Source organism: Ranitomeya imitator, chromosome 5 (assembly GCF_032444005.1).
Source record: "Ranitomeya imitator isolate aRanImi1 chromosome 5, aRanImi1.pri, whole genome shotgun sequence".
In the NCBI taxonomy this organism is placed as follows: Eukaryota; Metazoa; Chordata; class Amphibia; order Anura; family Dendrobatidae; genus Ranitomeya; species Ranitomeya imitator.
Genome location: NC_091286.1, coordinates 585,589,626 through 585,605,791, shown reverse-complemented (window position 1 = coordinate 585,605,791; position 16,166 = coordinate 585,589,626). Strand labels below are relative to the sequence as shown.

At 45.3% G+C, this 16,166-nt stretch overlaps 1 protein-coding gene across 2 annotated transcripts in view; it reads left to right on the top strand.

Annotated features, from left to right (window-relative positions):
• The window catches only part of RYK (receptor like tyrosine kinase), a 158,423-nt gene that overhangs the window by 126,821 nt on the left and 15,436 nt on the right, over nt 1-16,166 (top strand). For both annotated transcript variants that reach the window (XM_069727924.1, XM_069727925.1), the window contains exons 13-14: nt 11,523-11,632; nt 11,852-12,011. In XM_069727924.1, the coding sequence (XP_069584025.1) occupies nt 11,523-11,632; nt 11,852-12,011 (270 nt within the window). The remainder of the gene's footprint in view (nt 1-11,522; nt 11,633-11,851; nt 12,012-16,166) is intronic.

Here is a 16,166-nt window from a genome sequence, read left to right as displayed (position 1 = left end):
GCTGTGACATCTGGACGCTGCGTGTTTAATGCTGCAGCTCTACGCAGCGTCAAACACGCAGCCTTTCCTGACCGTGGAAACACACCCTAATGGATTTTTTTTTTCCAGCCTAATGACGGTCTGTTTCTATTCCATTGATGGCTCCTTTCACTGCATGTTGTGGGTTCACAGCAACAGCTTCCAAATGCAAATGCCACATCTAGAATCACCTGCTTAATTGACGGATTGTCTAGGGAAAAGCCCATGCAGCCCATTAAGGCCATGTGCACACGTTCAGGTTTTTTCGTGTTTTTTTTCACGCTAAAACGCTATAAAAACTCATTAAAACCGCATACATTATGCATTCTATCATTTAGAATGCATTTTGCATGTTTTGTGCACATGGATGCATTTTTTTCCGCGAAAAAACGCATCACGGTAAAAAAAATGAGCATGTTTCATTATTTTTGCGGATTTTCTGCGTTTTTCCCGCAATTCTATGCATTTGGGAAAAAAACGCATAAAAAATGCGTCAAAAACGCGAAAAAAAAAAACGCATGTGGATTTCTGGCAGAAATGTCCGGTTTTTGTCAGGAAAATTTCTGCAAGAAATCCTGACGTGTGCACATACCCTCGAGCTCTTCAGATAATTGTCTATTTACTTTTGGTCCCTTAAAAAGAGGCAGCTGTATATTAAAGAGCTGTAATTCCTAAACCCTTACTCCAATAGGGAGGTGGATTTCCTCAAACTGAAGCTGAGAGTCTGCACTTTAAGCCCATGTTGATTATAAAACTGTATCCTAAATATGTTTTGGTAAGCAGCTAAAATGACAACACTTGCATCGCTGTCCAAATATTTTTGGACCTAGTAATCTTGCAAAAAAATGTTAACACTGACCACTGCGGGTTTTTTTGGAGTCCTACTTCATTTTATTTCAGGATGAGTTTCCATGTGTTTTCTTATCAGCATAGGCAGGATTACAATGATGGGTAAAAGATTGCTTCCAGACTGGCCATTGATAATGTACATGTGTTATTTCATGAACCAAAAGAAATTGAGTCTAAAAAGGGCCTGTAGTCACAGTGTGAAAATCGCAAAATTCTATATTTTATTTTTAATATAGATTGTGCTATGCAAAAAAAAAAATTGGCAAAAATAAAAATGCATTTAACGCACAAACAGTGTGTGTTCGGTAGGTCATTTTCTGGTGGACTTTAAGGACACAGCCTTAACATTTTCCACTATAGTACTTCTTGGTGATGATGGATGTCGGCGATGAAATACGTGTCTGAAGTGGGAGACTACGTTCATCCATTGCATATTTTGCTGACGGGCTTCCAGTGCCCTGTTTTCTCCCAAACAGGGAGGATCCCAAAGGTCACGCTTGGTTATCTTAAAAAGCTGCAGAGTTGCCAGCTTCCAGAGGAAAACATGAGGATATGAGCTCCAGTCTCAGGAGATACCGGAGGAATGTGTGTATATTTCCACTCTGATAATGTTCTTTAGCACTGCCGGATTGCTCAATCGGAGTCCCTCATGGCGCACTGACGATCATGGGCAAGAAGAGCGTCCATTGCCCTTGGAAAGTCTATATTCTGAATTGCTGCACACCAACATTCATTGGGAAGTCTTTGCTTAGTAGGAAAGCAAAGTGTGTGTTAATGCAAGAACATGTCGACAGTCCCTATGATTAACGTGTGCGGCGGAGAAGCTTCTTTCTTGTTCATAGCTCGCTATTGCCATGTAAAGGCCAAGTGTCCTTCTGGCCCCTGACTGGCAGGTGTACCTCACAGGACTGCCAAAAAAGGGAGATAGTATTGTATGCGTTTAGATTCTGCAAAATCCATTAACAAAAAGTAAAGTTAAATGTTTACTTTACCTCTAGAAAGATGTGTGCCGAGCAGTGTCATCACCCTAGGCTATTCTGGCATCGCTCACATGAGCGTATACATTTTTTTTTTTTCCCTCATACTGGTTCAATATTAGAAAGAAAAAAAAACAGCGTGCAGTACGATTTCCGCTGTCTCGCACAATGGAGAAGATGGAGACATTTTGTTCTCCATCTTCTACTCATCGGAAATAATCTGATCACACTATGCTGATGCTCTGATCAAACTCGGCTCAGTCTCTGGTCGGACTGCCATTCCCATGATCGATGCCATTCTCTGGGAGGAGAGATTATACACTCGTGTGACCCCGGTCTAATACATGTGCTAATTCTGGATTCACTCATCCGCGTGTCAGTCCGAGCACGGCCCGGCCACAGGTCTCCTGACCCGAACTACGTAGCGTCATCAGTGTATGTAATGGATGGCCCTTTCCACACACCGACGGATACAAGGGTGTATCTACACCTTACAGATCCCAGCACTTTGAAGAGTGCTTTGTGACTTGGGTAATGGGACCTTATTATGACCTCCTCCTAGGACTGTGCGCGGTGCTCTACCCTCAATACCTTTTACCTTGTTTCAGAGTCCCCCAAGGTTAGTAGGACATACTTGTTTGGCAAGTCAATCACAATCTGTGATTTTCTGATGTGTGGTCCTGTAACTTACTGCTCAATAGCTTCTTTGTGAAGATCCGCATTAGTTTGTCATTACATTAATGCATGTGAAGGCTTGACGACTGGCAACTGAGGACAGAATTTTGGCAGAAACTGAAGTTTATCGCTGAAAAAAATCTATTTTTATTTTTTTTGCCAGGGACATGTGTGTCTTTCAATGTAATGTCACTTGTTGGAACAGGCCGAACCTCTGTAATGCAGGTACACCTGTTCCCGATAATTGGCCTCCAGAGAAGCCATACAGGACACTGGACACTATATCGCTTGATTTATACAACCCCATCACCGGTCTATCGCGGCTGAGCGGCAATAAATAACTTGTTTGTTCAACTACTTAGCTGCCAGATCCCGCCAACTTTCAAGCTTACTAAATGTGGATTTGGCCACTGTTTTTTTTTTTTTTGTGTGCATGTGTATCTCCTGTCGTGAAAACTCCTCCCAATTTCCTCCAAATTTTTCACGCTGAACTGGATCCATGATGTTCTGTAATAGTGGCTTAAGAGCAGAATAATTTTTTTTTTTAATAAATATATAATGCATGTATGTGTGTGTGTGTATATATATATATATATATATATATATATATATATATATATATATATATATATATATATATATATATATCTCCATATCCCTTTATTCTCTTCTATTTTCCCATTGCATATTATAGCATTCAGTGAACACTTTTTGTGCAGATCCCAGTACCCAAGTAAAAGGTGTTCCTTGCAGTAAAGGTACCGTCACACTAAGCGACGCTGCAGCGATACCGACAACGATCCGGATCGCTGCAGCGTTGCTGTTTGGTCGCTGGAGAGCTGTCACACAGACAGCTCTCCAGCGACCAACTATGCCGGTAACCAGGGTAAACATCGGGTTACTAAGCGCAGGGCCGCGCTTAGTAACCCAATGTTTACCCTGGTTACCAGCGTAAAAGTAAAAAACAAACACTACATACTTACCTACCGCTGTCTGTCCCCGACGCCCAGCTTCTCTGCACTCCTCCTGCACTGACTGTGAGCACAGTGGCCGGAAAGCAGAGCGGTGACGTCACCGCTCTGCTTTCCGGCTGACCGACGCTCACAGCCAGTGCAGGAGGAGTGCAGAGAAGCTGAGCGCCGGGGACAGACAGCGGTAGGTAAGTATGAAGTTTGTTTTTTTTTTTACTTTTACGCTGGTAACCAGGGTAAACATTGGGTTACTAAGCGCGGCCCTGCGCTTAGTAACCCGATGTTTACCCTGGTTACCAGTGAAGACATCGCTGGATCGGTGTCACACACGCCGATCCAGCGATGTCAGCGGGAGATCCAGCGACGAAATAAAGTTCTGGACGTTCCTCAGCGACCAACGATCTCCCAGCAGGGGCCTGATCGTTGGTCGCTGTCACACAGAACGATTTCCTTTAACGATATCGTTGCTACGTCACAAAAAGCAACGGTATCGTTAACGATATCGTTATGTGTGAAGGTACCTTAAGGGTATTATCTACCTTTTGAGCACTATTTTTCAGTTTATCTAATCTAAATCAGATTGTCAAAATCCCCTCCAATCTATGTATTTTATGTGTGATGGTTATATAGGGGTGCACCAGCAACTGATTTATGGAAATCTCCAAGGAAAAAAAGGGTTAAAGATAAAAACAGATGTATAACCAAAGTAAATATATATGTATATATGTGTGTATGTATGTAGTGTATGTACATATATATATATATAATGTGTGTATATATGTGTGTGTATACATATATATATATATATATATATATATATATATATATATATATATATATATATATATATATATATATATATATATACACACACACACACAATATATTCCACCCCTGTTCCTGAGATATTGGCAGTCAAATATTTGGCACCAAATAAGACCAAGTAGGTGCTATCAGATAGTTTTCTCTGGGCAGGCAGCAACTTGAATTGCAGAAGTGCGGAAGTATTACATGGAGTTAATATTTCGACACCTCTGCTGTGTAATATATCTTTAGTTCCTTATGCACTTCTAAGTTGTTGCCTTCTTATGATTGGTCAATGTCATACAGGGGGCAAAAGTACACGCCCCCATAAAAACTTTTAATTCTGTTCCGCTGCCACTAGTCAAAGTGAAATAAATGGAAGGTCCTCTTTAACAAGAGTGGATGTCCTTCCAGTATATTGCGAGCATACAGGCTTAACACCTTTTAACAACATGTTTAAGAAAAATCCCGTACAAGCACAAGACGATCTTGCGGTCCTCACTCCAATTCTGAAATGATGAAAGAAACTGTCCCTGACTGCTGCCATTGTCGTTCCACCATTAGGTGTGGAGGTGATATCAGCAGCGGTCCTGTCGAGCTGGAGAACAATTGGCCCTTTGACATTTCTTTCTCAGGCCACTTTACTCCATGTTCTTCGGAGAATGGAAACGTTCACACATCTGTGTTTTCTCTCTCTTCGGAGTGTTTTGTACATTTCTCACCTCAGGTGTAGCCAGCTGCTTACCTGTTAACCCCTTCAAGACCCAGCCTATTTTGACCTTAAAGACCTTGCCGTTTTTTGCAATTCTGACCAGTGTCCCTTTATGAGGTAATAACTCAGGAACGCTTCAACGGATCCTAGCGGTTCTGAGATTGTTTTTTCGTGACATATTGGGCTTCATGTTAGTGGTAAATTTAGGTCAATAAATTCAGCATTTATTTGTGATAAACACGGAAATTTGGCGAAAATTTTGAAAATTTCGCAATTTTCACATTTTTAATTTTTATTCTGTTAAACCAGAGAGATATGTGACACAAAATAGTTAATAAATAACATTTCCCACATGTTTACTTTACATCAGCACAATTTTGGAAACAAAATTTTTTTTTGTTAGGAAGTTATAAGGGTTAAAATTCGACCAGCGATTTGTCATTTTTACAACGAAATTTACAAAACCATTTTTTTTAGGGACCACCTCACATTTGAAGTCAGTTTGAGGGGTCTATATGGCTGAAAATACCCAAAAGTGACACCATTCTAAAAACTGCACCCCTCAAGGTACTCAAAACCACATTCAAGAAGTTTATTAACCCTTTAGGTGCTTCACAGCAGCAGAAGCAACATGGAAGGAAAAAATGAACATTTAACTTTTTAGTCACAAAAGTTATATTTTAGCAACAATTTTTTTATTTTCCCAATGGTAAAAGGAGAAACTGAACCACGAAAGTTGTTGTCCAATTTGTCCTGAGTACGCTGATACCTCATATGTGGGGGTAAACCACTGTTTTGGCGCACGGCAGGGCTTGGAAGGGAAGGAGCGCCATTTGACTTTTTGAATCAAAAATTGGCTCCACTCTTTAGCGGACACCATGTCACGTTTGGAGAGCCCCCGTGTGCCTAAAAATTGGAGCTCCCCCACAAGTGACCCCATTTTGGAAACTAGACGCCCCAAGGAACTTATCTAGATGCATAGTGAGCACTTTGAACCCCCAGGTGCTTCACAAATTGATCCGTAAAAATGAAAAAGTACTTTTTTTTCACAAAAAAATTCTTTTAGCCTCAATTTTTTCATTTTCACATGGGCAACAGGATAAAATGGATCCTAAAATGTGTTGGGCAATTTCTCCTGAGTACACCAATACCTCACATGTGGAGGTAAACCACTGTTTGGGCACATGGTAAGGCTCGGAAGGGAAGGCGCGCCATTTGACTTTTTGAATGAAAAATTATTTCCATCGTTAGCGGACACCATGTCGCGTTTGGATAGCTCCTGTGTGCCTAAACATTGGCGCTCCCCCACAAGTGACCCCATTTTGGAAACTAGACCCCCCAAGGAACTAATTTAGATGCCTAGTGAGCACTTTAAACCCTCAGGTGCTTCACAAATTGATCTGTAAAAATGAAAAAGTAATTTTTTTTTCACAAAAAAATTCTTTTCGCCTCAATTTTTTCATTTTCACATGGGCAGTAGGATAAAATGGATCATAAAATTTGTTGGGCAATTTCTCCCGAGTACGCCGATACCTCATATGTGGGGGTAAACCACTGTTTGGGCACTCGGCAGGGCTCGGAAGAGAAGGCGCGCCATTTGACTTTTTGAATGGAAAATTAGCTCCAATTGTTAGCGGACACCATGTCGCGTTTGGAGAGCCCCTGTGTGCCTAAACATTGGAGCTCCCGCACAAGTGACCCCATTTTGGAAACTAGACCCCCCAAGGAACTTATCTAGATGCATATTGAGCACTTTAAACCCCCAGGTGCTTCACAGAAGTTTATAACGCAGAGCCATGAAAATAAAAAATAATTTTTCTTTCCTCAAAAATGATTTTTTAGCCTGGAATTTCCTATTTTGCCAAGGATAATAGGAGAAATTGGACCCCAAATATTGTTGTCCAGTTTGTCCTGAGTACGCTGATACCCCATATGTGGGGGTAAACCACTGTTTGGGCGCACGGCAGGGCTCGGAAGGGATGGCACACCATTTGGCTTTTTAAATGGAAAATTAGCTCCAATCATTAGCGGACACCATGTCACGTTTGGAGAGCCCCTGTGTGCCTAAACATTGGAGATCCCCCAGAAATGACACCATTTTAGAAACTAGACCCCCAAAGGAACTAATCTAGATGTGTGGTGAGGACTTTGAACCCCCAAGTGCTTCACAGAAGTTTATAACGCAGAGCCATGAAAATAAAAAAAAAAATTATTTTCTCAAAAATGATCTTTTAGCCTGCAATTTTTTATTTTCCCAAGGGTAACAGGAGAAATTTGACCCCAAAAGTTGTTGTCCAGTTTCTCCTGAGTACGCTGATACCCCATATGTGGGGGTAAATCACTGTTTGGGCACATGCCGGGGCTCGGAAGTGAAGTAGTGACGTTTTGAAATGCAGACTTTGATGGAATGCTCTGGGCGTCACGTTGCGTTTGCAGAGCCCCTGATGTGGCTTAACAGTAGAAACCCCCCACAAGTGACCCCATTTTGGAAACTAGACCCCCAAAGGAACTTATCTAGATGTGTGGTGAGCACTTTGAACCCCCAAGTGCTTCATAGAAGTTTATAATGCAGAGCCGTGAAAATAATAAATACGTTTTCTTTCCTCAAAAACAATTATTTAGCCCAGAATTTTTTAATTTTCCCAAGGGTAACAGGAGAAATTTGACCCCAATATTTGTTGTCCAGTTTCTCCTGAGTACGGTGATACCCCATATGTGGGGGTAAACTACTGTTTGGGCACATGCCGGGGCTTGGAATTGAAGTAGTGACGTTTTGAAATGCAGACTTTGATGGAATGCTCTGCGGGCGTCACGTTGCGTTTGCAGAGCCCCTGATGTGCCTAAACAGTAGAAACCCCCCACAAGTGACCCCATTTTGGAAACTAGACCCTGAAAGGAACTTATCTAGATGTGTGGTGAGCACTTTGAACCCCCAAGCGCTTCATAGAAGTTTATAATGCAGAGCCGTGAAAATAATAAATACGTTTTCTTTCCTCAAAAATAATTATTTAGCCCAGAATTTTTTATTTTCCCAAGGGTTACAGGAGAAATTGGACCCCAAAAGTTGTTGTCCAGTTTCTCCTGAGTACGCTGATACCCCATATGTGGGGGTAAACCACTGTTTGGGCACACGTCGGGGCTCAGAAGGGAAGTAGTGACTTTTGAAATGCAGACTTTGATGGAATGGTCTGCGGGTGTCACGTTGCGTTTGCAGAGCCCCTGGTGTGCCTAAACAGTAGAAACCCCCCACAAGTGACCCCATTTTAGAAACTAGACCCCCCAAGGAACTTATCTAGATAGTGGTGAGCACTTTGAACCCCCAAGTGCTTCACAGACGTTTACAACGCAGAGCCGTGAAAATAAAAAATCATTTTTCTTTCCTCAAAAATTATGTTTTAGCAAGCATTTTTTTAGATTCACAAGGGTAACAGGAGAAATTGGACCCCAGTAATTGTTGTGCAGTTTGTCCTGAGTATGCTGGTACCCCATATGTGGGGGTAAACCACTGTTTGGGCACACGTCAGGGCTCGGAAGTGAGGGAGCACCATTTGACTTTTTGAATACGAGATTGGCTGGAATCAATGGTGGCGCCATGTTGCGTTTGGAGACCCCTGATGTGCCTAAACAGTGGTAACCCCTCAATTCTAACTCCAACACTAACCCCAACACACCCCTAACCCTAATCCCAACTGTAGCCATAATCCTAATCACAACCCTAACCCCAACACACCCCTAACCACAACACTAACCCCAACACACCCCTAACCCTAACCACAACCCTAATTCCAACCCTAACCCTAAGGCTATGTGCCCACGTTGCGGATTCGTGTGAAATATTTCCGCACCATTTTTGAAAAATCTGCGGGTAAAAGGCACTGTGTTTTACCTGCGGATTTTCCGCGGATTTCCAGTGTTTTTTGTGCGGATTTCACCTGCGGATTCCTATTGAGGAACAGGTGTAAAACGCTGCGGAATCCGCACAAAGAATTGACATGCTGCGGAAAATACAACGCAGCGTTCCCGCGCGGTATTTTCCGCACCATGGGCACAGCGGATTTGGTTTTTCATATGTTTACATGGTACTGTAAACCTGATGGAACACTGCTGCGAATCCGCAGCCAAATCAGCACCGTGTGCACATAGCCTAATTCTAAAGGTATGTGCACACGCTGCGGAAAACGCTGCGGATCCGCAGCAGTTTCCCATGAGTGTACAGTTCAATGTAAACCTATGGGAAACAAAAATCGCTGTACACATGCTGCGGAAAAACTGCACGGAAACGCAGCGGTTTACATTCCGCAGCATGTCACTTCTTTGTGCGGATTCCGCAGCGGTTTTACAACTGCTCCAATAGAAAATCGCAATTGTAAAACCGCAGTGAAATGCGCAGAAAAAAACGCGGTAAATCCGCCATAAATCCGCAGCGGTTTAGCACTGCGGATTTATCAAATCCGCAGCGGAAAAATCCGCAGAGGACCAGAATACGTGTGCACATTCCTAACCCTAACCCTAGCCCTAACCCTAGCCCTAACCCTAACCCTAACCCTAGCCCTAACCCTAGCCCTAACCCTCCCTAACCCTAGCCCTAACCCTAACCCTACCCCTAACCCTAACCCTACCCCTAACCCTATTCTAACATTAGTGGAATAAAAAAAATTTCTTTATTTTTTTATTGTCCCTACCTATGGGGGTGACAAAGGGGGGGGGGGTCATTTATTATTTTTTTTATTTTGATCACTGAGATAGATTATATCTCAGTGATCAAAATGCACTTTGGAACGAATCTGCCGGCCGGCAGATTCGGCGGGCGCACTGCGCATGCGCCCGCCATTTTGGAAGATGGCGGCGCCCGGGAGAAGACGGACGGGACCACGGCTGGATCGGTAAGTATGATAGGGTGGGGGGGGACCACGGGGGGGGGATCGGAGCACGGGGGGGGGGGGAATCGGAGCGCGGGAGGGGTGGAACGGAGCGCGGGGGGCGTGGAACGGAGCACGGGGGGGCTGGAACGGAGCACGGGGGGGTGGAACGGAGCACGGGGGGGGGGTGGATCGGAGTGCAGGGGGGGTGATTGGAGCACGGGGGGGTGATTGGAGCACGGGGGGAGCGGACACGAGCACGGGGGGGAGCGGAGCACTGGATGGAGGGGAGCCGGAGCAGTGTACCGGCCAGATCGGGGGGGTGGGGGGGCGATCGGTGGGGTGGGGTGGGGGCACACTAGTATTTCCAGCCATGGCCGATGATATTTCAGCATCGGCCATGGCTGGATTGTAATATTTCACCCGTTATAATGGGTGAAATATTACAAATCGCTCTGATTGGCAGTTTCACTTTCAACAGCCAATCAGAGCGATCGTAGCCACGAGGGGGTGAAGCCACCCCCCCTGGGCTAAACTACCACTCCCCCTGTCCCTGCAGATCGGGTGAAATGGGAGTTAACCCTTTCACCCGGTCTGCAGGGACGCGATCTTTCCATGACGCCGCATAGGCGTCATGGGTCGGATTGGCACCGACTTTCATGACGCCTACGTGGCGTCAAAGGTCGGGAAGGGGTTAAGGTACCGTCACACAACGATATCGTTGCTTTTTGTGACGTAGCAACGATATCGTTAATGAAATCGTTGTGTGACAGCGACCAACGATCAGGCCCCTGCTGGGAGATGGTTGGTCGCAGGGGAAAGTCCAGAACTTTATTTCGTCGCTGGATCTCCCGCTGACATCGCTGAATCGGCGTGTGTGACACCGATCCAGCGATGTCTTCACTGGTAACCAGGGTAAATATCGGGTTACTAAGCGCAGGGCCGCGCTTAGTAACCCGATGTTTACCCTGGTTACCGTTGTAAATGTAAAAAAACAAAAACTCTAAAATACTCTAAAATAACATGTCGGTCATCCCCTCACCTTCATGTCTGTGAAAACACGCTAGCTAGTGTGGACAAGTTGTTGTATTGGTTGTCGAATGTTTGATGTGCATGGCATACAGGAGATTCCTCGCCACAACTCGCAGAGAACCGAGTCTTGTACATTTACTGTGGATCTATAGGATTTACATCTTTGTTGTATTTTTGCTGTGTTCTTAGAACAACTTTTATACATACTTCAGTTTAAAACTAAAATGAACAAACTTCCCTCCAATGTTCTCGGCTTTATGGTCCCAATTCACTGTTCTTTTCCATAAGAGCTATGAAAATCCTGCACTCTGCCCCATTTCTATTCCATGTAAGAACGGAGGCACCCGGTGATCACATCACATTATAAAGGACCAGGGTATGAGGCCTTGCTTTAGAAGACATTAATAATCAGGGTTTGCTTATGATAAATTCATATATTTTCAGGAATTTCAGCTATAGAGGCTTCTTGGTTTTGTTCTTTGACTTTTCAGCCACCAGTCCGGCTTATCGACGTGGAGACCGGGCAGAATAAGTTGTTGACTAGTTGTCCTCTTAGCAATAGATCTTGGTATGTTTGACACTATGATGTCCTGTTTTTTTACAATATTTTTTTTTCCTCCTCTAGGCTATCTCCCAGCAAGATCTTGTACACATGGCGATTCAGATAGCCTGCGGGATGAGTTACTTGGCCAGGCGGGAAGTTATCCACAAAGACCTTGCTGCTAGAAATTGTGTGTAAGTAGTTTGGATCTCAGAGCTGGCCTCGCTCACTGTGTGTCTTCTGCTATTAATGTGTAGACTGCCATAGTAGACTGTTCTGCCTATCAATCCAATGGAAACTGAAGCTGATGTCCCCAAAAAATCACAATGGAATAAACTTTCACTTTATCAACCATTTGCCATTTATACATTATCACTGACCTTTATATTCATACTAGTTTTCGGTTTCTCCAGGATTGACGAGTCTCTGCAGGTAAAGATCACAGATAACGCTCTATCACGAGACCTTTTCCCTATGGATTACCATTGTCTGGGTGACAATGAGAACCGACCGGTACGCTGGATGTCTCTCGAGAGTCTGGTGAACAAAGAGTTTTCCAGTGCTGGCGATGTGGTAAGTTCTTACTGGTTTCCTTCCTCGGAGGGTATGGAACGGCGTATGTTCACATGGGGCAAAATGTTTGCGCCACTAGCGAATTGTCACAGGTTTCAGCCTACGCTTTGGAAGGAGTAAAATCGATCATGAGAATCCATAGCATGAATTGACATGCTGCAGATAGAAATCAAGCCCCATACTTTGCAATATTTCCACCCACAACCCCGGACAGAGAATCTGCAGCATATCCACCCAGTGTAGGCATGCTCTAATGGTGCTTATTGTTTAGGATTTAATTGTGAGGGTGATTGAGCCAGGGCTAGTGCTGCAACAATGCAGTGGTGGCGGGAAGGAAGGAATTTTTTTCCATTGTCATAAACTTATATTGTGGGAACTTATTTTTTTATAATGTATGTATTTACAATATTTTAGTGTATGTATTAAACAACTATTCCCAAATTCACAAGTTATCACCTACTTGCCGGATAGGGAACAACTAGCTGATTGCTGGGAAGGCCGCTTGCACCCCAGGTGATATAGAGGGGTTGTTGAATCCCAAGAGCAGCCCCATGTTGTATGGGAGGGTAGGTGTGCATGTCAAGCCTCCACGCCATTCTTTCTCTTCTCCAAATGACAATGAATGCAGAAGAGACCGAGCGCCTGCACCAAGCTCCATACACGACAGGGAGACAGAGTCTGATTCTCGGGTTCCACAGCCCCAAACTTGGGATCACAAAGGACCCCAACAGTGTGATCCCCAGCAATCAGAAAGGTTTTCTCTATCATGTAGGAAATAGCTTTTGATTTTGGGAAAAACCTTTTACTGTTTCATTCATTGCTTATAATTCAGCACATGTCTGCTAATGAAAGCAGCAGTTTATCCTCCAAATAATTACGTTAAAAAATGGCAGCGCTCCAGATGTGAGTTAAAAAGCTGCTGTCTTCATTCACCCCTTTCAGCTACTCAAACGGTGAGCCTTTCAAGTCGTTTTCAGTGATATGATACTGTATATTCAATAAAGGCGCATTATTCAATACATAGTTTTTGTCTATAATCCATATTGCTCAAAGGGTGATTCCCAAAATTGGAAATTCTGCTCCTCCCCTGCTTGATTCCAACTGGGAATTTCAGAGTCTTGTTCTGTGTCCCAATGATCAGATCCTGACCGATCAGCGTTATCGCCAGTCCTGTGGATAGGGGAAAACGTCCAGTCTCTCGGACTCCCTCTGTCTGACTCTATCTCTCTCAGCGTTATCGCCAGTCCTGTGGATAAAGGAAAACGTCCAGTCTCTCGGACTCCTTGTCTGACTCTCTCTCTCTCTCAGCGTTATCGCCAGTCCTGTGGATAGGGGAAAACGTCCAGTCTCTCGGACTCCCCTTGTCTGACTCTCTCTCAGCGTTATCGCCAGTGCTGTGGATAGGGGAAAACGTCCAGTCTCTCGGACTCCCCGTCTGACTCTCTCTCAGCGTGACCGCCAGTCCTGTGGATAGGGGAAAACGTCCAGTCTCTCGGACCCCCCCTGTCTGACTCTCTCTCAGAGTGACCGCCAGTCCTGTGGATAGGGGAAAACGTCCAGTCTCTCGGACTCCCCCTGTCTGTCTGACTCTCTCTCAGCGTTGTCAGTCCTGTGGATAGGTGAAAACGTCCAGTCTCTCGGACTCCCCCTGTCTGACTCTCTCTCTCTCTCAGCGTTATCGTCAGTCCTGTGGATAGGTGGAAACGTCCAGTCTCTCGGACTCCCCTTGTCTGACTCTCTCTCAGCGTGACCGCCAGTGCTGTGGATAGGGGAAAACGTCCAGTCTCTCGGACTCTCCCTGTCTGACTCTCTCTCTCTCTCTCAGCATTATCGTCAGTCCTGTGGATAGGTGAAAGCGTCCAGTCTCTCGGACTCCCCCTGTCTGACTCTCTCAGCATTATCGCCAGTCCTGTGGATAGGTGGAAACGTCCAGTCTCTCGGACTCCCCTTGTCTGACTCTCAGCATTATCGCCAGTCCTGTGGATAGGTGGAAACGTCCAGTCTCTCAAATCCCCTTGTCTGACTCTCTCTCAGCGTTATCGCCAGTCCTGTGGATAGGTGGAAACGTCCAGTCTCTCGACTCCCCTTGTCTGACTCTCTCTCAGCATTATCGTCAGTCCTGTGGATAGGTGAAAACGTCCAGTCTCTCGGACTCCCCGTCTGACTCTCTCTCTCTCTCTCTCTCTCTCTCTCTCTCTCTCTCAGCGTTATCGCCAGTCCTGTGGATAGGTGAAAACGTCCAGTCTCTCGGACTCCCCCTGTCTGACTCTCTCTCTCAGCGTTATCGTCAGTCCTGTGGATAGGTGGAAACGTCCAGTCTCTCGGACTCCCCTTGTCTGACTCTCTCTCAGCGTGACCGCCAGTGCTGTGGATAGGGGAAAACGTCCAGTCTCTCGGACTCCCCCTGTCTGACTCTCTCTCTCTCTCTCTCTCTCTCTCAGCGTTATCGTCAGTCCTGTGGATAGGTGGAAACGTCCAGTCTCTCGGACTCCCCTTGTCTGACTCTCTCAGCATTATCCCCAGTCCTGTGGATAGGTGGAAACGTCCAGTCTCTTGGACTCCCCCTGTCTGACTCTCTCTCAGCGTTATCGTCAGTCCTGTGGATAGGTGAAAACGTCCAGTCTCTCGGACTCCCCGTCTGACTCTCTCTCTCTCTCTCTCTCTCTCTCTCTCTCTCAGCGTTATCGCCAGTCCTGTGGATAGGTGAAAACGTCCAGTCTCTCGGACTCCCCCTGTCTGACTCTCTCTCTCAGCGTTATCGTCAGTCCTGTGGATAGGTGGAAACGTCCAGTCTCTCGGACTCCCCTTGTCTGACTCTCTCTCAGCGTGACCGCCAGTGCTGTGGATAGGGGAAAACGTCCAGTCTCTCGGACTCCCCCTGTCTGACTCTCTCTCTCTCTCTCTCAGCGTTATCGTCAGTCCTGTGGATAGGTGGAAACGTCCAGTCTCTCGGACTCCCCTTGTCTGACTCTCTCAGCATTATCCCCAGTCCTGTGGATAGGTGGAAACGTCCAGTCTCTTGGACTCCCCCTGTCTGACTCTCTCTCTCTCAGCGTTATCGCCAGTGCTGTGGATAGGTGGAAATGTCCAGTCTCTCGGACTCCCCCTGTCTGACCCTCTCTCTCAGCATTATCGCCAGTCCTGTGGATAGGTGGAAACGTCCAGTCTCTCGGACTCCCTCTGTCTGACTCTCTCTCTCTCAGCGTTATCGTCAGTCCTGTGGATAGGTGGAAATGTCCAGTCTCTCGGACTCCCCCTGTCTGACTCTCTCTCTCAGCATTATCGCCAGTCCTGTGGATAGGTGGAAACTCTCATCTTGGAAATAACCCTTTCCCAGTCTTTCTGACTTTCTCTCTTTCACACTATGTAGATATACATCAGCCTCCCGTATATAAGTTCTCAACCGTTGTAACGTGGAGCTGCCGCTCTTTAGTTGTTACTCATGTAATTAATCTTTGGGGCACGGGGCCAAAAGTTGATCCTGCTCTGTATATCCTACACCATCAGTGTGTAGGTTTTCTCTTTTGAGCTTTCTGTTACTATATAGATTGTCAGAACCTATGGATATGAGCGGAAAGTGACTGATCAGAGTATTCTGTTGGTGAGATCCATGTATTATGTGAGGTGCATGGTTATTGGCAGACTCGGGCTAAGTATAATCCTGGAGGGGCCAGGCAGGAATGAGGCTTCTTAGCGTGGCCGTAACCGGGTCAAATAGCCAGACTCCTAAGGATTGGATGATATCACAGTTTTCGGCTTTTTTTTTTTTTTTTTTTTTTCAGAACGTGTGTCAGAAAAATCATAGGGCTCAAAATGGTGACTAGCTCCAACTGGTTGTAAAGCTGGGGGCCGGGGCTGTGGTCTGCCATTAGCATTGCTGCATATGTGTGTACCATCCTCCTATAAAATGTCTGACCGCACAACGCTGCAGAATGTAGCATTATACCACTAGACCAGTCCTGCCAGTTACACATGCCGATGGATCGAGGCATCTGAGTAAGGAAGTCCATAACACCAGTCACAGGTGATAGATTTTCAGGTATTACATTCTCGTCTCTGCTCTTCTTATATTGACACATAATCATTGCCTTTTGGGTTTGGTCTAGTTGTCCACTACTCAGACAAGCCCTTCTCAATCACAGTTACCCCTTTATA